This window comes from Perognathus longimembris, chromosome 2 (assembly GCF_023159225.1).
Source record: "Perognathus longimembris pacificus isolate PPM17 chromosome 2, ASM2315922v1, whole genome shotgun sequence".
Lineage (NCBI taxonomy): Eukaryota > Metazoa > Chordata > Mammalia > Rodentia > Heteromyidae > Perognathus > Perognathus longimembris.
In genome coordinates this window covers 78,997,752-79,018,989 of record NC_063162.1, presented here as the reverse complement: position 1 = coordinate 79,018,989, position 21,238 = coordinate 78,997,752, and the positions used below count along the sequence as shown (strand labels likewise).

Sequence of the window (21,238 nt, the reverse complement as noted above, 5' to 3'; positions counted from 1 at the left end):
ATCAGTGTCTTTTAAAGCTCAGACAGACCATAATGGTCTCTGCAGCCACTGCACAGACTGGGTGCTGTGAGTATATCTGTCTGGTTATGTCAGCTCTATGAAAATTTGGTTTATGAGAGTTTTTGAAAACAGAACTTTCATTTGGCACAACCAAAGAGAAAAAGAAGGAAAAAGGAAAGTTGTGTTATCCTCCATTTGGAAATCTGTTAGGAAAAGCTTTTACAAATGAGTTTCCATTACATGCCCACTCCTGGACATATCCTTAAAGGTAGTCATTGGAAAGCTGCCTCTGCTGAGGAGAGGCCCACAGGAAGCCCACAACAATCTGAAGCACAGGACCAGAAGTGGTAGGGACTAGGAGACTGAGCACAGCTTGTAGGCTGATCCACACATTGGGCAGGTGCATCAGAATACATTGAGTACAACAGGTGTTATTAAAGTTCTCTGCCCTTGATGAGAATAGCTGTTCCAAACCCCAGAGTCCTCCCTTTCACCCTTGGGCCTCCATGCGCTTCACACCATGGTGGAAAACTGCTCCAGCCCCATGGCCAGCAGCATCCTATTCTCCATTTGTCATGTTCCATACCTTTGCCCCATCCTGTTAGCCATTAAATACCTAAGAAGCACATCATACAGATGTCACCCCTGAGGGCTCTTTCTCTTCTGCAGCTGACCTGCAGGTCTGCTGGGGCACAGGTGGAGAAGCCCCCTCCTTTGCCCCTGTTGACTGACTTTAAGCCCTACAGGTGCTGGGGACTGGGAAAGGCAGCTGGCAGGAATGCTGCTGGCAGAAGTGTACCTCTTCTGGAATTCTTGCCTGTGGCAGCTTTACGAAACACGGGCTTTGCTGCCCCCTTGCGTCTACAGGGGGCCTGGCAGCCTCCAAGCAGTGGAGTTTGTCGGGCTAGGTCTGGAGGTACATGCAGTCCAGCATTGCTCAGGTCCTCACTCTCTTGTTGTTTGCCGTTTCAGTTCTTCTGACAAAAACCCAGTCGGAGCCTTCCTTGAGCTGCCGAGGTACAGTGAGCCCACAGACTGCACCGAGCATGGTCCTGGGCGATTGTGTGCCAGATGGGAAGGGATTGAGTGTGGTTTGAGGCATCTCTGGGGTGCTTGTCTGACCATAACCTAAGGTTATGGTTTAGCTCTTTGTTTTCCTGGTTGGTTTAGATAAGAATATCCCTCGTGGGAGAGTTTGCTGTATGGTTCTAATGGGTGAGAGATGAGGGATGATACTGTAGAAAACAAAATCTGCCCAGAATTTCAGGATAGAATACAGTGACACTTGCATCAAAGACACTGGTTGGTGCCCTTTCCCCTCTGCCTGCCTGTACTTACCTCCTGTGCCTAGGCTCATCATGCATACTAAAATTTGGGCCAATATGGGCTGTGACAAGTATGCAGACAGCTAGTTCAGATTTAGTATTTATCTTGACAGGTGTTTCTTAGAAATATTCTTCCTATACATGTCTGGAAAGGAAAGAGATATCCATGTATTTACACATATGTACTTTACATATATATGTATTTATATATGTATATACATGCACACATCACACATATGTTGAGATGTTCACACCTCTGGCTTTTTGCTGGTTAATTGGGGTGAGAAGTCTTTTGGATTTGTCTGTCCAGGCTTGCTTCAAACGGAGATATTCAGACTTTAATTTCAGAGCAGCTAGGTTTTACAGACATGAGCCAGCTACACCCAGCCATCTATTGGGAGTTTAATGAGCCTTTGGGGGATTATACATCCATTCATAGACACATCTATACCCCAGAAGTTTAATTAAAATTCTGTTAAGTCTATGTATCTCACAGAAAGTTCTGTCCATGTTTGCTAAGTACTTAACATTAGATTTTTATTTTTTTGAAGAGCTTTCCTGAAAGAACTCCACATTGATCTGGAGTCTATAGTGTGATGGATCTGTGAGCGCCTGGTGGGACCTCCATGTTAGCATGTATTCCTGTTCTTCCCTCTCCCCAGTGCTGAAGGATGCTCAAGCAATATGCATTCTCTTCTGAGAAGCACACCAGGAAGCAGTTGATTTAGCAGGACCACATATATAAAGGCTTTTAATGATTTTGCTTGGGGATTTGGACAGAGGAGAACAGGGAAACAGGAGAACAAAAGGGCTGTTAGTTCCTTTATTACCTCCTGGGAGCAACCAAGGGTTGCTAATTGGAGCTCCCTCATGAGATATTTGGAAATGCCCATTGGTCTTTCCTCTTCCACTTAGCTGCCTACAGGCCTTACTCTGGTCACTGAACTGACCTGATTTTTAGTTTTCTCATCTGAACAAACAAATACCTTAAACTAGTTGATTTTTCAGCTGATTTTTACTCTCCCTTTCTTGGCTCCCCCACTCATTCATTGTGATCATTTTTCTATCACCTTGATGATTCCAAACAGGAAGCAATATCCTATGGATTAAATGTGACTCCCTAGGAAAGATCTTTGATGAATATTTAATAACCTTGTAAATTAGAGTCCATTCGAATTTAAGAGATTTCATGGTGAAATAGCCATCCACGTAGAGCCATGAATTCTAGCTCTCCCCACGTATGTTCTCTGAAGCACATTGCTTATCACTCTTCATGCTTCTTGAAAGAACAGTTGAGGATCTATGGAGGTGTCACCAGACACCAGCATTGAGTTCTCAAATTGCTCTCACATAGACACTTCTGTCCACCTTACCTCAGGGGCCTCTCAGGAGTTCCAAGGAACAGCAGCAAAGCTACTCTAAAAATAGACCATTAACCAAAGCCCAGCTGGGGATGGTGAGTTTTGAGCCCCTGCCACCCTTACCTCTGTGAGTCAGCTCTGGTGCCAGGTACCTAAGCCTTCCTGCAGGGATGACCTCTGCCCTGTGAGCAGCCTCTGTCCCTTTCCAGGAACAGAAACAAAGAGGCTCACTATCTGCAGGTTACTACTGTATTATCTATTTTAATATATTTATGCACTTACCACTCAATTTTACAAACAACAGAGACTTGAAATAGATATATTAGTGCATGGTTTTGATGTGGTATTACTCTTTGATATAATATACTTTGCTCTTTGTCATCTGTACCTGAGGGATTTGCTGAGATTAACTTGAGAGTGTGTGTGCACGTGCATATCTATGGAGCCACATCATGTGAAGGGGGGTCCCCTCGTTTGATGTTCTGAGATGTGGAACCCACCACTCTCTTTGGCACGGGCCCCTTGCATGTCATTGAATAAGTCTTGTGAATAGGACAGAGGCCTTTGCGTTCTGTGGAATGGCTGAAGGAACATGTGGGCTTGGATTTGCTTTGTTGGGTAAACATGCCAAGTTTACTAAGCATGCCTTTGTGTTGTTCTCTAACTCAAATATGAAACCATACATTAGCAGACACAGACACTGATGGATGGTCAGTGTTTGGTTTGATATACCAGTGTCAGAGTTTGTAAATGTCAATCTGAAAATTTTCGATCAGTGCACTAGAGGCCTGTCTGCCTGGCAGTTGGCAGTGATAAATGGAAATGCATCTTTCTGTCCCTTTGGAAAACACCTCTGCTGTCCTAGCTGTGTGCTTTGAAAGAGAAAAATTGGGTGAATGAATGGCAAAAGGCCCAAATGGCCTTCACAAGAAAACAAATGAATAATGGCAATCAGTCATGAGCTGGGATACGTGTGCCAGGCACAGAGCACTGTCCCTCACAGGGAACTGGCCATGTTCCAGTTTGCAGAAGAAGGAGCAGAAGAAGCATGGGAGATGCTGCGTCCCATGTGGTACTCTGACAGTAGCCTTCATACCAGCTGCATGGGGGTCTTTCCCCATATCGGTTGAGGTAGTTAGCAGTGTCAGCCCTGGACTCAGGAGGGACTCTGATATGGGAAGCTGGTGGGGACGAAGATTGCATCTATAAGCTCTCAGTGGTGTCTATGCAGTTGACAATCCCATCTCTCCATGGGCACCACAGCTGTCAGCTGACTGTCAGCTGCCCTCCGAGTCTTGATTCAGGGTCCTTGTTTAGAATGAGAAACCTATCCTACTGTTAAAATCCTGATCTTAAAAAAAAAGAGAAAAGAAGGGAAAAGAAAAACACCAAGAAAGGCAGATGGAGGACCTAAATGCAACAAAAATATACTTTAATTGATTTAAATAATAAGATGAAAACATCCCCACTAGAGAATTACAAAGGAGAGAAAATTTGGAAATGAGCACCCAGGAGATCTAAATACCACTGGGACTGGGAAACTCATCATTGTTACTCCATGTTCAAGAAAGAGCAGGGTGTGTGCAGGGAATATGGCCTAGTGGCAAGTGTGCTTGCCTTGTATACATGAAGTCCTGCGTTCAATTCCCCAGCACCACATATATAGAAAATGACCAGAAGTGGCACTGTGGCTCAAGTGGCAGAGTGCTAGCCTTCAGCAAAAAAGCCAGGGACAGTGCTCAGGCCCTGAGTCCAAGCCCAGGACTGGAAAAAAAAAAAGAAAGAAAGAAAGAAGGAAGGGAGGGAGGGAGGGAGGGAGGGCAGGGAAGCTCTTGATGTATTTTACTTAGTTTGCCTTTTCCCCTGACTAATGGTTCTTACAGCAGATGCTCTCAGAGCTGTGTTGTTCAGTTGGGCCACCTCAGGCTTCATGTGGCTCTAGGGACTTGGGGTGGTCATTCTAGGTGGAGATGTGCTGTCAGCCTGAGGTAAACATTGGGTTTCCAAGATTTAGCAATACTATGAATATTAAACACTAGTAACTTTATATCAATTGTGTGATGGAATGATAATATTTAAGATATTGGGTTAAATAACCTAATTCACTTCACCTATTTCTAAAGTACTGCTAGCAAATTACACATGAGATTTGCTCCAGCTTTTCATCAGACAGCACAAATTTGTAACCCTAACCCTGGTTGTGTTACTTTTTCCATTTTCCACAAGGGCACAACCACACCTAGAGATCACTGAAATCACTGAAAGACAGTATAAGAACTTGAAGTGATTGCTACATGGGCTTGGAGACTTCGGGGCAGAAACTGATGTTTTGAAAGGAACAGTAATGATTTTTCCTTTCAAGAAGTAACATCTTAAATGTAAAGGATTCATTTTAGACTGTTATTTAAATAATTTATGTGTGTGTCTATCTTTTTCTCTCTTTCTTTTGGAGGACTGATAGAGCTCACTGGGCTTGCTTGCTGGACTGCTGCTCTACCACTTGAGCCACTCTTGTAACCCCATTTAAGATGTCATGAAAACAAAGCATTTAGTCTCTTTGTTTCAAATATTGAAAAATGACAATTTATTGCTTCCTTTTCTTTTTTTATTTCAGAAACATTAAGAAAATCATCACTTGGCAATGATGAGACAGATAAAGAGAAGAAGAAATTTCTGGGATTTTTCAAAGTCAATAAAAGAAGCAGTAGTAAGGTAAGGGACTTAGGCACATGTGATTTAAATTGGTTTCTTGAGACAGCTACAAGGAATCGATCTTATAATTTTTCTAAATCAGCATATTTAAAGAGGGTAAATTCCCTAAGGATAAAAGAGTGAGCAGGATGAGGGACAAGGCAACAAACAGTACAAGAAATGTATCCAATGCCCAATGTATGATACTGTAACCTCTCTGTACATCAGTTTGATAATAAAAATTTGAGAAAAAAAAAAAAAGGGTGAGCAGGAATGATGGACCTTGTACCCTACATTTGATGTGTGGAGCAGTGATCTGGGATGCAGGTATGTTGGTTACCTGTAGAAATCAAAGCCCATGGATGCTAAAAGCCAGACCTGTGAGTCCTGCCACTGCCAGGTACACATTTCAGTCTGGCTGTGGTGAACCTTAGCATGCAGCCTTTGGGTGGTAAATGAGCCAATGTATGTGTGAATTTAAGTTTAAATACCACAGTCAACACTGCTTTCAAACTTCACATTTGAAGTCTAGCGAGGCTAGAATTAAAACTACCTCCTAGAGAAGAAATACCTTTGGGGAACTAGTCTATTTGCTATTGTTTTTAGGTGTTCTTTGATCTTTGTAATATGATCTGGGAGAATACAATGTTATTTTGCTGTTTATTAAGTATCTTCAAAGTCATGTCTTAGATGAAATGTTACATAATAATTTCAAGTCATAGTGCAAAGAATGAAATGATGAATACTTAAAAAAATCAGTTTTAAAATCTCAGAATCAAAAATGGCTTTCTCAGTGAACAAGCTCACCATTTCGATCAGATAATTTATTTTGCTAATAATACCTAGTACTTTTCCTTACAAATAAACGAGACTAAAGATGACAAATACATTGTAATGAATGATAGGCTTTGTTGGGAAAATGGTGGAGAACAGAAAAGGAATAGGCTGGACTCGATACTCAACAGGCAAGGACTTTTTATTGAGGAACAGAGAGGGGCACAGTCCTTCCCGCAGGTTTGGAGGTTATGCTTCCAAATGGGTTTGGGGGTGGGCTTATATAGGGCTTAACAAGGGAATAAAAAACAGAAAATGGGTTATGGTCCCTAGATGATGTCCTTGACCAGTCCCATAGTAGAATGCTCCACCTGGGTGAGGAGCTGTTGTCCCTTGGGGACCAAGGGTGTCCTTGGCCAGGCCCAGATGGGACTGCTAGAGGACAGGCTTGTGATCAAGCCTGTTGTCTTGCTTGACCTTGGGAATGAGGCAGAAATCAATCCTACGGGCTTCAATCTCACAAGCTTAGTCAGATGTGTTGTCCACCTTACAGGGGGCCAGGGTTGATGTGTGCATCTGTCCAGGCATCCCAGCAGCACTGCAAGGATCTGTGCCTCTCCCAAGGCTGGACAGACAACACAGTTCTTGATCTTCTGGAGCCCAGTTGTGATGCATCCCAGGCCTACTGGTGGAGATGCTAGGGCTTGGAGAAATGAAATACCTTGCCCAAAATCCTAGGATTAGACCTTGGTCTCTCCGAATGGGAAGCCAGCCTGTGCTTTCTGCTTGATGGGGAAGGTTCAACACATACAGATGCATGACCGGCGGAGACCTCCTGTTGTCAGAGTTTTTATTTTACATTCCTCAGCTTGTTCTTCACTCCTCATGGTGCTGGCCTACGGACTGTAAAGACATTCTTCATGCCATGCCATATCTTTTCTCTGTCTTGGACTTATTTCTTATATGCTAACAACATTCCTTCTTATTCACTTAATTTCAGTGTGTTGTGGACATTTCCTTATTTGTGTTTTGACTATATTAGATTATTTGTGTGATGCATGTGGTCTTATGCAATAACTTCCTAACTACTTCTCTTCATTTCTGTTGTTTGACATACTATGCCAAATACAGCTTCATTCACTATGTCCATAAACCTGATGAGAAAGACATCCTAATCATACAGGCAAAGAGCAAGGTAGTGCCTGCCTTGATAATTTAAAGCTAGTTATACTAGTATACTAGTAAATCTCAGAATGTAAACTTAGGCCTGCCTTTCCAAAGCCCTTGCTGCATATCACTTATTTATAGTGTGAAGTGATTACCACATGTGGATTTCAGTTTCTTCATCAATGAAAGGTGTTTAGAGTAAATAGCTCTAAAAATGATTCCTAAAAATTCTATGATGTTTTGGTAGAAAATCAACTCTAAAGAATGGAGATTTATCAAGGCATCTATATGAAAGTGACTCTTCTGCATATTGCATTAAGGAAGAAATAAATGTTCATATGCATATGTGTGCATGTGTGATTGTATGTGTGAGTGTGTACATATTTATAAATCCTCAATAGAGACTACACTTATGGGACATAGCTTTTTGTTGAAGTAAGGGAAAATATCTTTCTTTGTTTTAAGTTCTTTATGTTTTAATGTTCATAAAGTACGATAGTCTTGTACCATTGTGACACTGTTTTTACTGTCTTAAACCAGTTTTTCTCTAAAGAACTAGGAGTCATCCACGACCAGGTTTGAAACTTGAATCGTTGGTCAGGTCCCTGAAGATTATCATCAGGAAGCCAAGTTGGGGCCTGGAAATTAAACTTTCCAGTTCTCTCTACACTGTTAACTGGATAGTCCTATTATTATCATTTTCTTTTATGTGCAGGGAATGTGCTATTTGATGAATTGTTTCTGACTACACGCAGTCAGTTAGCTATGTAGATACTACAACTTTAAAATCCTCAAAACCTAGATAATGAGTTAGGTGACTTTGCTAACTCCACCCTATCACTTGAGGCCCTTTACGTCTTATTGTGTATGCACTGGTACTGGGGTTTAACTCAGGACCTGGGTGCTGTCCCTTTTTTTTCATTTAAAGCTAGTACTTGATCACTTGAGCCACAGCTCTACTTCGGTCTTCTTGGTGTTTAAGTGGAGATGAGAGTCGGACAGACTTTTCTGCCCTGGCTGTCTTTGAGCCTTCTGAGTAGTTAGGATTACAGGAAGGAGCTACCAATGCCTGGCCATGCTGCTCATCTTTGAGGTGAGGTAGGTCTCACTTTCTGTCCAGGTGCATACCTAGACCTTTAGTGACTGGTATGACAGGTGTGCAGCTGCATAGCATCTAGATTCCTTCTGTTGAGATAGAGTTTCAAGGACTTTTCTGCCCAGACTATCTTCAAACTGAACTATAAGCATGAGCTACCAGCACCAAGTTGGCTCTTTACTATTTTAATTGTGTGTGTGTGTGTGTACGTGTGTACACCAATCCTGGGGCTTGCATTCAGGGCCTGGGGCACTGTCGCTTAGCTTTTCACTCAGGCTGGTACTCTACCAGTGTGTCACAGTTCCATTCTGGATTTTTGGTGGTTAATTGAGGATAAGAGTCTCACAAACTTTCCTGCTCAGACTGTCTTCACACAGAGATCCTCAGATTTCAGCCTCTTTCAGTAGCTAGGATTACAGAAATGAGCTATCAGTACTTGGCAAATAATATGTTTTCTCAGCTAAAAAGATGGCTTTGGGCAAAAAGGTAAATTTCATTCTCATGAGTTTTGGGTTTATACATTATGATTTTCAAATGAGGAAGCATTGTGGTGCGGCACTGATTCAAAACAACTTCCCAGTTTATAACCTGGGGCAAAACCAAGGGATCATCACCAACAAATTCTGTTGCAAATTCTGCTGCCTTGAAGTATGGCCCTTCGTGATTGCCAGGACAGTTTGTTATCCTTGTACACCTGTTGTTGTTTCCCTGGATTGTGCCTGGAGTTAATGGACAGGTGCGTGTCTGTGTTTCAGGCTGAGCAGCTTGGGCTGTCAGGGGCAGAGAGCGACGAGGACACCTCCAAATCAGTGGCAGGAAGGGGCGTGAACGTGAGTACTAAGAGACCATAGGTGCCTCCGCTAGACAAGTGAAGCTTAGAAGAACTTGCTGCTTTGCAGGACCTTCTGATGATGAAATTGTAGATGAGCTTTGTTTCCTTTATTTAATTGATTTTGTAGTCTAGATGGATTCACAGAGCTACGTGTGGCTTCTTCTTCTGTTGCACCTGCTATTTTTGGAAAATGTCCATTAATTCAGCTTCTTCTCTTGTCTCACTGGCCAGGAGAACCTTTCTCTGGGTTTACCATTTTCCAAACTGTTTTTCTATACTCCTAGGGGCAGCCACAGTTTATAGCCACGCCACCCTCCTTTCTAGCCCTAGAGATACTAGTTACTCATAGGCTGACTTTTCTTTACTCACAGAACCTTTGGAATAATATTTTTATTGCCTGTGTCCACACATTTCAAAATTGGTATGTAGAATCCAGGCATTGTTGGCTCACACCTGCTGTCCTAGCTACCCAGGAGGCTGAGATCTGAGGATAGCAATTCAGAGTCAACCCGGGCAAAAAAAGTCTGTGAGACTCTTATCTCCAATTAACCAACAAAAAGCCTGAAGTGGAGCTTAAGTGGTAGAGTGCACTAAGAGTCAGCAACCAGAACCTGAGTTCAATCCCATGTGTGGGCACACACACACAGACACACAGAGACACACACACCCAATAAGTTAGCATATAAAAAGGTTCTTCATAATTTTAAAGACTTTAAAGAATTTAATTTATGAAATCTTATATGTATTGATGTCTTAAATATGTTTATATAATGAAGGCTGACAGCTTACCTTTTAAGAATTGCTTAGATGAATTCTTTCATATCAGGAAGAAATTTTGTATTATCACTCTTAATTTCATACCACCAACCAGTCCCATGTCAAATTTAGTTCCATTCTCTATGTGTTTTATTTTTAAAAAGTCTTCCATAAAGGCAAAATCAAATCTGATATAAAGATCTATTTAAATTACATATTTTCACTTCATGTGATTATAACAAGAATTTTTCTTTCTGGACTGAGTTCTTAAAACAATTGCAAAGTAAATCCCCAAAGCATAAGATATATTCCAGTTCTGATGTAATCATTAAAGATGAAAAGTAAATTTTTCCTGAAAAGGTATTTCTTAATATGATGAAAGATGATTTGCCTTTTATATATTGTATGCATTCATTGAAAAACAGGATTTATTAATAAAATTAGAAATGGTTCAACATTAATTTTTTTCTTCTTTTCACATTTATTAATGTAAGCCCCAGGAACAGTGCATATAAATAGTATGAGGGTAGAAAATGCTCGTTAGAAGAGAACTTTTCTGTTCTTTAAGTCTTTTCAGATAATACCAAAAGTACAATGATTCAAAAATCATTATTAATTTATGTTTGGCATTTAGACAGGATCTCACTCTGCTGTTCAGAACTCTCCTTGAACTTACAGTACCTCTGCCTGAGTTTCCCTGAGATCAGTGTACACCACCATATTCAGCCTCCAAATATGTTTTTAATTAAGAATTATGCCTAGTTAGTTTATCTTTCAAATTTACCAATAGCCAAGACTTGGAAGCCATGTGATTTGCACTCATACTAAAATGACTGATTCTAGGAGGAATAAGGAAAATATTGCCATCTCAGTATTTATCAGTAATCATTAAACTCACTGAACTTTGGCTCATAGGTACTTTCTAAACCTTGCACACTATCAGTTAGGTTTGAAGAAGTTCTAATATTGTTAGTTTTTACTAACCTTTGCAAGTGCAAAATTTTTAATGAATTTCTGTGTTACTTCAAGCTTCAAATTTATTTTTGTAGCTAGGCACCAGTAGCTTATATCTGTCATCTAGCTGCTCAAAAAACCTGATACTTGAGATTCAAAGCCAGCCCAGGGAGAAAAATAGGAGATACTTATTATCAGTTAACCAGCTAAAAGCCAAAATTGTAAGTGTGGCTCAAGTGATAGTGTGGTAGCATTGAGAGAGAGAGAAAAGAGAGAGAGAGAGAGACTAAACAAGAGTGTAAGGCCTAGAGTTCAACCCACAATACTGAAACAAAAGAAAAAATACGTTATTCTTAAGAACTTAAGTTTCAAATTATCAAAATGTTGGTCTAGGGCTGGGAATTTGGCCTAGTGGCAAGAGTGCTTGCCACATATTCATGAAGCCCTGGGTTCAGTTCCCCAGCACTACATATACAGAAAACGGCCAGAAGTGGCTCTGTGGCTCAAGTGGCAGAGTGCTAGCCTTGAGCAAAAAGAAGCCAGGGACAGTGCTTCAAGCCTTGAGTCCAAGGCCTAGGACTGGCAAAAAATAAATAAATAAAAAATAAAAAAAATGTTGGTTTATTTTTATCAGAGTCTTGGGCTCATGAGACTTAGCTCACTTCAGTATTTAGGAAATTTGTTTCTTTTCTTTTTTTTTTACTAGGTTTTATTTATTTATTTGTTTTGTTTTTGTTGCCAGTCCTGGGGCATGGACTCAGGGCCTGAGCACTGGCCCTGGCTTCTTTTGGCTCAAGGCTAGCACTCTACCACTTGAGAGCTAACACTCTACCACTTGAGCCACAGTGCCACTTCAGGCTTATATATATATATATATATTGCTGAGGAGTCGAACCCAGGGCTCCATGTATATGAGGCAAGCACTCTACCACTAGGCCATATTCCCAGCCCGGAAATTTGTTTCTTATATATACTAATTGGCCAAAGAAATCTTTACTATTGAATTAAAAAAAGTCATTTGCTTTAGTTGCAAAAAATATTTTAAATTTAAGTAATTAAGTTAATATGCATGAATGACGATTCCTTCACTCCAGAGTTTAACAGTAGCAGTGTTGAGATGTTATGATTTCCTGACACATCACTGAAAAACACAAATTAAATGCTCTGGACTTTATGTCAATTGTTCCTTTCAATAGCCTCATTTTAATTCACTGTGAAAAGTCAGATCTCAACTTTTATTGTAACCAAACTTTGTGGTGAATAAGAATGTTTCCAATTTTAAGAAAGAATTAATATGTGGCTTGGGAACTAAGGCAGCCTTGTGGCCATGTGTTCAACAGCAGTACAGATGTGCTTCATGGCCTTTTTCTGAGAGTCAAACCAGACTGGGTAAAACAGTGTAATCCTAAATTAGTCTTTACCTGAAGTTACCATATCAGTCATTCTCTTTTCATTCCTATGAACAGACTTATATCTTCAGAGGATGATTTTGAGACGTGTTAGTCGCTAAGGATTATCTTTCATCAGTTTGCATTTTATCCACAAGCTTTTAGAAAATGTCTTAGTAGTTCAGGCACTCTACAAGCAATTTGTGTTTCATAGGGAATCTTATTACATAGAAGAGCTAGGCTGTTAGGATGTAACCAAGTGTTATAACTATTGCTACAGAAATTAATGGCAACTTAAATTTGCAATGAACAATGGTGTGTGTGTGTCTGTCTGTCTGTCTGTGTCTCTGTGTCTGTGTGCATATCTATGTGTGTTTTCATGGAGAAGAACATATTTATGACATGGGTAGTGGATGGGTGGATGGATGAACTGAAAATAGATCTCAGCAAAAACTTTACAGAAAATATCCAATATTTATGAGAAAAATCACCAGTTCTACTAATATAACAGAATTGTACAATATCTAGCCCAATGGCGTGTACATTTACCCCTTGAAATTTTAACTTTTAGAAATCTATTACATCTCACTGTCCAAAACCTATAGTGGTTCACGCACAGGCTGTGTGTTGCATCATGAGAGCAGCATGAGATGAAAGCCATCTACATGTCCATCAAGGGTTGGTAGATGCATCTATGGCATAGTTGCATGAGCAAGTACCCTCATGAGAGCCAAGGACGAGGATCACTGTGTGCTGATGGGGAATGGTCGCATATATATTTCCTGTATCAAAAGAATGAATGTTGATTCTTACCGTAAACCACAGTTTATAAATGAAGCTGCAGTATTATTAGATTCATTATGGTCTTGCAACTTAGAATTTATTGCTTTCAAGTCCTAAGACAGAATTGCACTTGATAAGTAAAGATAGCAGCTGTGGCTGATGTCCTGGGTAGGCACACCAACCCCACCTGGGGTAGGTACTATGCTTAGTTATATGACCTCATTTGATTTTCCTCTTATAGACAGAAAAACACCAGCTTCCTGAGTTTGAGTGAATTGATGATGATCCCATTGGCTTCTAGTTGCCAGTATTCTCAGTCCACCAGGCAACAGGATCTGAAGGCCTGTACAGGAATGGGTCCTGCAGTCCCTTTGGAGCTTTGAATGTGCTTTATTTTGACCAACTGTGGACAGTTCTTCCTTTTTCCAGTCACACTCTTACCTCTCTCTTACCTGTCAATCCAGTAGAATATAAATGCCATCTCTTTGTGAATCTCTTCCTGCTTCAGGTTCTGTGAAAAGACTGGGTATTGCTTTCTAAGAGTTTCAGGGCTGACTGCTTGCTCTCCTACTGTGGAATGCTCTATGCTTCTATTCAAACTGTGTGTAGGTGCTTCAGATCCAGTGTCAGTCAGATCTCCTTGAAGAGCCAAAGGTAGCACTGTCACCTCAGCCTGGGGCCAGTTACAGTCAGATCTCCTTGAAGAGTCAAAGGTAGCACTGCCACATCAGCCTGGGGAAGGCTGAGTATTGCATAGGCCTTGGAGTGAAAGCTGAGCCTGGGATCCCAGCTCAGCAGGGGAAAAAGTAGTATCCTTAAAACAGTGACTCTGCAGGATTTCTGTAAAGGCACTAGATACTCACCTACCTTCCCCTGGGAAGCACTCAGAAATGGACTAGAGCTTTATTAGAAAAGTTGAAGATCACTGTTGAGTGTATTTTTTTTTCTTCAGAAACGTTAATGGGATTGTTATGTCTATAATTAGGGGTTGTGAGAATGATTTTGCATTTGAAAAAGTTGATGGTGCAAGGAATCCTATCTTCTTTAAGAGAAAAAAAATTGCCAGAAATTTTAATTTATTCTGAGATATGTCTTTTTAAAATTTTGTTTATCATCATCATCATAATTATTTCTACTACTCCTAAGACACTGAACTTAGAGCCTCCTACTCCTATTTAGCTTTTTCACATAACATTAGCACCACTTGAACCACATCTCTACTTGCAGCTTTTGTTATTGATTACTTAGAGATAAGAGGTCCCATAGATTTGCTTGTCTGGCCTGGATTTGAACCTCAGGCCTCAGATCGTAGCCTCCTGAGTAGTAGCTAGGATTACAGGCATAATCTACCAGCCTTGGCTACATCTTCATTTTCTTAACCAAAGATGCTTAAACATAGTAAATTTACTCAGCTTTCAAATAACTTCAAGTGTTTCTCTGGTTTTATAGTTTTCTAAGGGAACTATCCTGTATCCTGAGGGACACTGAGAAGCTGTAATAGCCCCCCGCCCAAATGAACTGTTGTAGGTACATAATCTCCATAAAGAACAGATTCTATAAATGCACTCAGTCTAACATTTATTAACATTAAGTCACATGAAATGCCAATGTCTTGATTGCTACCATGAAGTCCAAGTCTTTTGGTGAGTAATTAAAGAAATTACTGCCTCAATAATAAATGAAATAAAGTAAAACAATAAAAATACAACCTGTGTGGAGGCATTATTATCCATTTACTCAATTCAGACAAGGAAAGATGTACTGATTAATTCTGTTACAGGGGAGAAGAGTTTGGTTTAAAGTGATTTCCCTATCAGAAGCTCTAGTAAGGTTTCTGGAATACACATAGAGGTATGAATATAGGCCAACTCTTGTAGAGCAGAGATGAACCAGGAAGTCTATTAGAAAATGACACTTTATCAGGGGAAGGTTTTAAAATATACTACCAAGAAAATGTTGTCATTTTAGCTGCCTGGAGCCCCCATGCATTCCAGCTTATATTTCTCCACAACTGGCATTGGGCTCCAGCAGATAGCAAAGAATTGGCCAATACTACTAGGAAGCCTGTGTGTAGCCAATTCAGCCACAAGGGGGCAGTGTTGCCACAGTCACTGCAGATCAGTTCCTGGCCTGGAAAAGCTCAAATCCACTTGTTTTTGGAACATTCACAAATTGAAAACCATAAAATATATCCCCAGGGCGAAGCCATGTGCTTGTAGGGTAGAAATAATTGTTGTTAGAAATCAATTTTGCACAGCTATTTTAAAAGTACAACTTGGGTGCTTAGAAAGGGTTTTATATTCAAAATTGTAAAATAAATAGCATATGGGAAGTTTTAAAAGTAGAGAGAGGGAAATTGCATGGTATATCTACAGTCAGACATGGCTTCTTGTCATTTTGAGCCTTTCTCAGTACACACAGCTATCAGGGATGGGGGAACCTTTTCTCTGCGGAGAGCCATTTGGATATTTATAACATCTTCCACAGGCCCAATAAAATGCTCCAAACAGGCAGATGGCCTGGGGATCTGATAAGAAGCATACAAAAAGCATACATGTCTTTTCAACATGTACCAAATGGTTTTGTGGGCCTTAAACAACCAGAGGACTGACATTCACTACCCTGCATGCCATTATCAACTTCCAGCATACAGAGCTGTGGTTTCATTTTGGTTTGGTTTGGTTTCTTTTTTTTCCTACTTAATATAATGCCATTTGCAGTTTGCTCCAGTCTCACTGATCAGTTGAGGGGCCTCCTTCTCTCCTTCCACCTCCTCCTATTCTTCATTTTCCTCTTTCTTTCCTTTTCCTCTTCTTTCTCATCCTATTTCTCCTCCTTTCTCTTCCTCTTCCTTCTCTTCTTCTTCCTCCTCTCCTTCTTCGTCTTCTTTCTCCTTTTATTCCTCCACCTCTTCCTTCTCCTTTTCTTCTTTCCTTCTTTCTTCTTTTTCTTGCAAGTACTGGTCCTTGAGCTTTTCTCATGACTGGAACTCTACTATTTGAGCCACACCTCCAATTTGCCCTCTCTTTTAAATGTGGTCAGACCTTTCATGAATGATAACATCAAAATGAGAAGCATATCTGGGAAAATTCACTGTTACCTTTATGTTTATATCAATGCATGTCTATATTTAATACCAATAATAATCAGTGGCCATCTTGGCCACCCAGGATGATTGTGTAATGGTTAAGAAACTGCTAAAGGTAACATGATTCTATGTATTCCTCCAGCTCAAAGTACAATAGCTACCAATCAACCCCACCAGTTTGAGGATCAGGGAATGTTTCTCTTCTCCATTGCTCCCTACTTCATCCTATCATACTAAATTAAACTATCACTAAGACTTCTGCCTTGCAAGACATCCTGAAATATGTTTTATTAGTGAATCTGAATCATCTGTGATTTGCTGTGGACACTGCAAAGCCACAACAATATGGTTATGGTTCTAATCTATGGTACTGTTGTGAAATAAAGACCAAGCACATTATCAGTTATCCTAACTAGGAAAAGGGAATGCCTAGAGAAATTTGTGTCATACAGTTTTATTAAATTTCAAAAAAGTAGAGCCAGTGCAGTTTATGCTCTATCTCTTACCCCAGTCTACCTCATTCTTTCCTAAGGGTAATGACACTTTTGAAGGTCTTTTAGTAACTATAGGGGAAAAGTATGTATGTCCATACACAATGCACAGTTATTTTTAACAATGGATGTGATGGTTTCCTTCTTTAATTGAAAGATTTATATATAATTTCTTTGTTGTATAGAACATGATGTTTCCATATACACCAGTTTGTAGGATAGTTGGATCAGGCTGTTACCTCTCAGACTTATTTTTGTGGTAAGAATATTTCAAATCTATTGTGTTAACAATTTTCAAGTGTACAAAACATCATTAGTAACCATAATGAGCATAGTGGGTAGTAAGTAAATCTGCTGAAATTATAGTTTATTTTCACAATTCTGAATCTTTACTATGGGTAAGAATATTTAATGCTGAGGAAGAAAGGGAAGGAAGGAAAAATGACAGGAAATGATACAGCAATGAAACAAAAGAAGAAACAAGAGCAGAGCTAGAGAGCCTCCTGCGGGAATTCACCAGTGTAGACTGGTCTCTCTCAGTGGGCACAGTGGTTGACATCTGGTAGGACAAACTGTTCCAGAGTTGCCTAAGCCAAGTCCTCTGCTGGCATGGCAACTCTGAATGGGTCCTCTCTGAGAGAGGTCCAGCTTAATGGGCATCTGTGCTTCCCACTTAAGTGTGGAACAGTCTAAAAGGGGAGAGAAGGAAGAAGGGGGGGGCTACATTGTGCAGTGACCCTAATAGTAAAATGTAGCCTCTTCTGTGGTATTCATATGCAGTACATGTGTTCATGTGTGTATGAAGGGCAGTTTTTAATGATCTACATTGGAAGTGGGTGTGCACAAAGCTAAAGTCAGCCAGTGACTTATTGCTGGTCAATGTTTGAGCTGGTATGAGAAGAGTCAGGGAGTTCTTTTCATCTCATATGGAGAATGATCCTTTATATGCTTGTGCTTGACTAAGAGTGTGCCATGCTGATGACACACATGGATCTGTAATTAATGGTGATCAGAATTCCTTTGACCCGTGCTCTCCCATAAAGACAGGTATTTCTGGGTGAGGCTTCCTTCCAAGTGACTCCCAGGAACCTGGTGTCACCTTTTGGAGGAATGCTGGGATGAATGTTTAGGAAAAGACATTATAGAGGTGCTGGCTCTGAACTTCGTGCTGAGGTAATTTGCTAACATTAGGATAATAGCTACTTTGCTGGACATTGGGGGAATATAAAAAGGAAGGAAACCAAGAAAAATAAAAAGGTAAGGGAAGAATTTTCCTTCTTAGCTGAAAATAATAATGGTAATATATATTTATATACTATATATACTTTTGTATATATCATACATTATGTGTGTATATGTTACATATTTTGGAGGGTTGTCAGACTATTTTGGTTGAAGTGAAAATACATATTTATATATAATTTCTAAGTATTGTCTTTTGTGTTTATTTTCTTTTATCATAATGGATTTCTGCCTTACATGGTCTAGATGATTTTCCAGCTTTATAGCTATCCCTGTGTATGTTAATATGTATACATATGCACATTATAAAAGCTGGTGGTTGTGTAGTTTGTTTCTCTGGAAAGGTAATAGCTACAGAGAAAACACAACTTGGGTTTGCATTTGTACTTTCTGGTCCTTCCTGATATGAATCTTGTTAATTGTGTGGAGACTGGCAGGTGTGAATTCTGGCGTTTTCATGACTGGTGATCATAGAACTCTTTACCATAGGACTCAGGGTAAATATCACGGGCCAGTTCTACACAAGGTAAGTAGCGTGATCTAACTATAACAAGGCAGATGGAATTCTTCTGTTAAGGTTCCATTAAAGTAGATGTGGATTATTTAACATATACTACTTTTTAGGCACCCAGCTCTAAGTGTTCTTTGATTCATGGTGGGGAAGGGAGATTCAAGCCAGTAGCAAAGAAGCCAGGGGTACAGACTGTGTGCTTTTTTTTACTGCTGCCAGGAGAACCCTACATGGTATATGTTTTATGCGCTGGCAAAGTGTGATATCCTGTCTTCTCTTTCCACCCTTCAATAATCTGGCTGTGCCAGAATCAGAACTTCTGTCATTCTTCTTTTGGGGATTATTTCTGATCTCAGCCACCAGCTTAGATCTTCTTTTGTTGAAACATTAAAGCTACTTGGCAAGCAGGGGGAAGGACTCTAAGCTCCATGAGACCAAGCATAATTCATCACAAAACTATTATTATTTTGTTGTACTTTTTCCTGATTGTCTTAATTAGAGCAGTGCTCAGAAACCAGAGTAGGGGGTTTAGGAGTATACATTAAACACACATATGCATGTCACGATCTGAATATAGCCAGAGTAACTGATTTGTGGTCTGTTTTTTGTTGTTGTTTTTCTTAATATTTCAGAGCCTATGGTAAAATGGAAATCGCTCCTCAGGTGTGGTAACACACACGGAGGATCAAGGTCCTACACTAGCCTGGGCAAAAGTACAAGACACTATATGAGAAAAAAGCTGGGTAGAGTACAGCTCAAATGGATGAGTGCTTGCCTGGCAAGCATGAGGTCCCAAGTTCAATTCTGAGTGCCAAAAGAAAAAGGAATAAGAACTCACAGGGGAGAGGAGAAAAGATTTATAAATGCTTTTGCCTCTATTCCTGTTAATGAAAAGTCTAAATGTAATGTAGAGATTTTCTGTGTAGATTCCCCATCAGAAGGAGAGAGTAGTATATTTAAGTCCACTGGATAATGTGCTCTTTCTTCTCCATATACTTCATAAGCTGCTCTTTGAGCAAATGTGGCTTGGGATTGGGGCGATCAGGTTCATGGGTCAGTGGGGTTTAGACCCTAATGGCCCCACCAACCTTGCTCCATAATGAGAACATGGTCATGAGGAGGAGAGAGAGACTTCCACCTCTCTCAGAGTATTTATGGGCAGAGACAGAGGAGTAAGAAGTTTTGATATTTTATCAATATTTTATCTAGTCATCGTGCTTACTGATTATTTTCTTGGACATTCATGGCTTCCAGGTTTTGCTGCTACATTTAGAATACTACCTTTACTGCTGAAGTCTTATAACAACATTGGTGTGGTGGCTTTTCTCTGATGCTCTCAGAGTCCCTTTTGTCATGGTCATCGATGCTGGCTACCCTAAAGGTCTGTCTGCTCAGTGTGAGTTCACCATCATCAGTCTGCACCTGTTCTTGTTGGCAAGCAGCCTTTGCAAACCATTACTTATATCAATAGTTTCAATTAGCCTCTAGGCTAATCTCCATGTCATTCAAACAATTACATGTGCCCAGTGTATTTGTAAGTATAGTGTAAGATGGTATAATTGCAATAAAAAATGATTACTTTTGCCAGGTGCTAATGGCTTACACCTGCAGTCCTAGCTACTTAGGAGGCTAAAAATCTGAGGATTGAGATTTGCAGCCAGCCCAGGCGAGAAAGTCTGTGAGACTTATCTTTGGTAAACCACCAGAAAGCCAAAAGTGGATGTGTGTGTGGCTCAAGTGGTAGAGTGCCAGGCTTAAGTGAAAAAGCTAAGGCATAGCACTTCAGCCCTGAATTCAAACCCTAGTACCTGCGCACACACACACAAATTTTTTACAATTTTGAGTATATATGATTTTGAGATCATATATGACCTAGATGTAATTATTAAAATTGGGTCATTAAAGAATGGACAGAGACCTCCCCACCCCCCGTAAGTGCCCACTGTTGGTGAGTTTTTAATGTTTGGTAGCATGTCCACAAGATTTCTACTGTGGGGCTCCATGCCTGATCTAAGCTAGGGCCATAGTACATTTCTGATCAGAAAGAAATGATTCAGAGGCCTCTCCTAAGCCAGAAAGCTGGTACATTTCCCCTTTAATCTTTGTTGATAATCTTTTTCCACCTGTCTTAAAACTTAAAAAAGTTTAAGGAGAATTGCTGGACATGCCTGTAGGTCAGTTACCAGTCAACTGGGTGTCTGTGCTTACGGGCTTTCAGTGGATTGATGGATTCTGCTATATGGTGAAGGATATATTTTAAACTGCTAACAAGGTTTACATCTCTTTCTACAAAATCAGAAAATTATATCCCTACCTTTCTTAGAGCATCCTCAGAAGACTCCAAGGAGGGCAGACTCAATGCAATGGATGATAGACTTCCTTTGACAAGCATTTGTTTTCTTCTGATGTGTAAGGGTGAAGAGGAAAGGTGCCCTTGGATGCCCCAGGGCTGGGGAACTCAGTGTACTTATGAGCCACCGCCTATAAGTATCACAGAACTGGGTAGAATGGCAGCAGACACAATTTATATAGATCTTGGGGTCTGTGCTGCTGAGGGGAGGGAACTTGCAGAATATACGATGGACTGTATAAATAAGTTCATTAAGGCTGGAATGTTTTGTATCTACTGCAGCTAAGATGAAACCAGCTCTTGTAGCTATTTATGTAGAAAAGAGATGAAGACTGAAGTTGGCTACAAGCTCTTACTAGACTCATTGCATGTTTTTCTTGTCCTTTTTGGTACACATACTGGAACTTGAACTCCAGGCCTGAGCTCTGT

General features: G+C 40.3%; 1 protein-coding gene across 7 annotated transcripts in view; it reads left to right on the top strand.

Annotated features, from left to right (window-relative positions):
* Positions 1-21,238, top strand: part of Cobl (cordon-bleu WH2 repeat protein) — a 224,887-nt gene that overhangs the window by 88,920 nt on the left and 114,729 nt on the right. For 2 of the 7 annotated variants that reach the window (XM_048339577.1, XM_048339581.1), the window contains exons 5-7: positions 973-1,017; positions 5,301-5,398; positions 9,170-9,244. In XM_048339577.1, coding sequence (XP_048195534.1) covers positions 973-1,017; positions 5,301-5,398; positions 9,170-9,244 — 218 coding nt within the window. The remainder of the gene's footprint in view (positions 1-972; positions 1,018-5,300; positions 5,399-9,169; positions 9,245-21,238) is intronic. The other 5 variants (XM_048339582.1, XM_048339578.1, XM_048339583.1 and 2 more) reach the window with 3 other exon arrangements.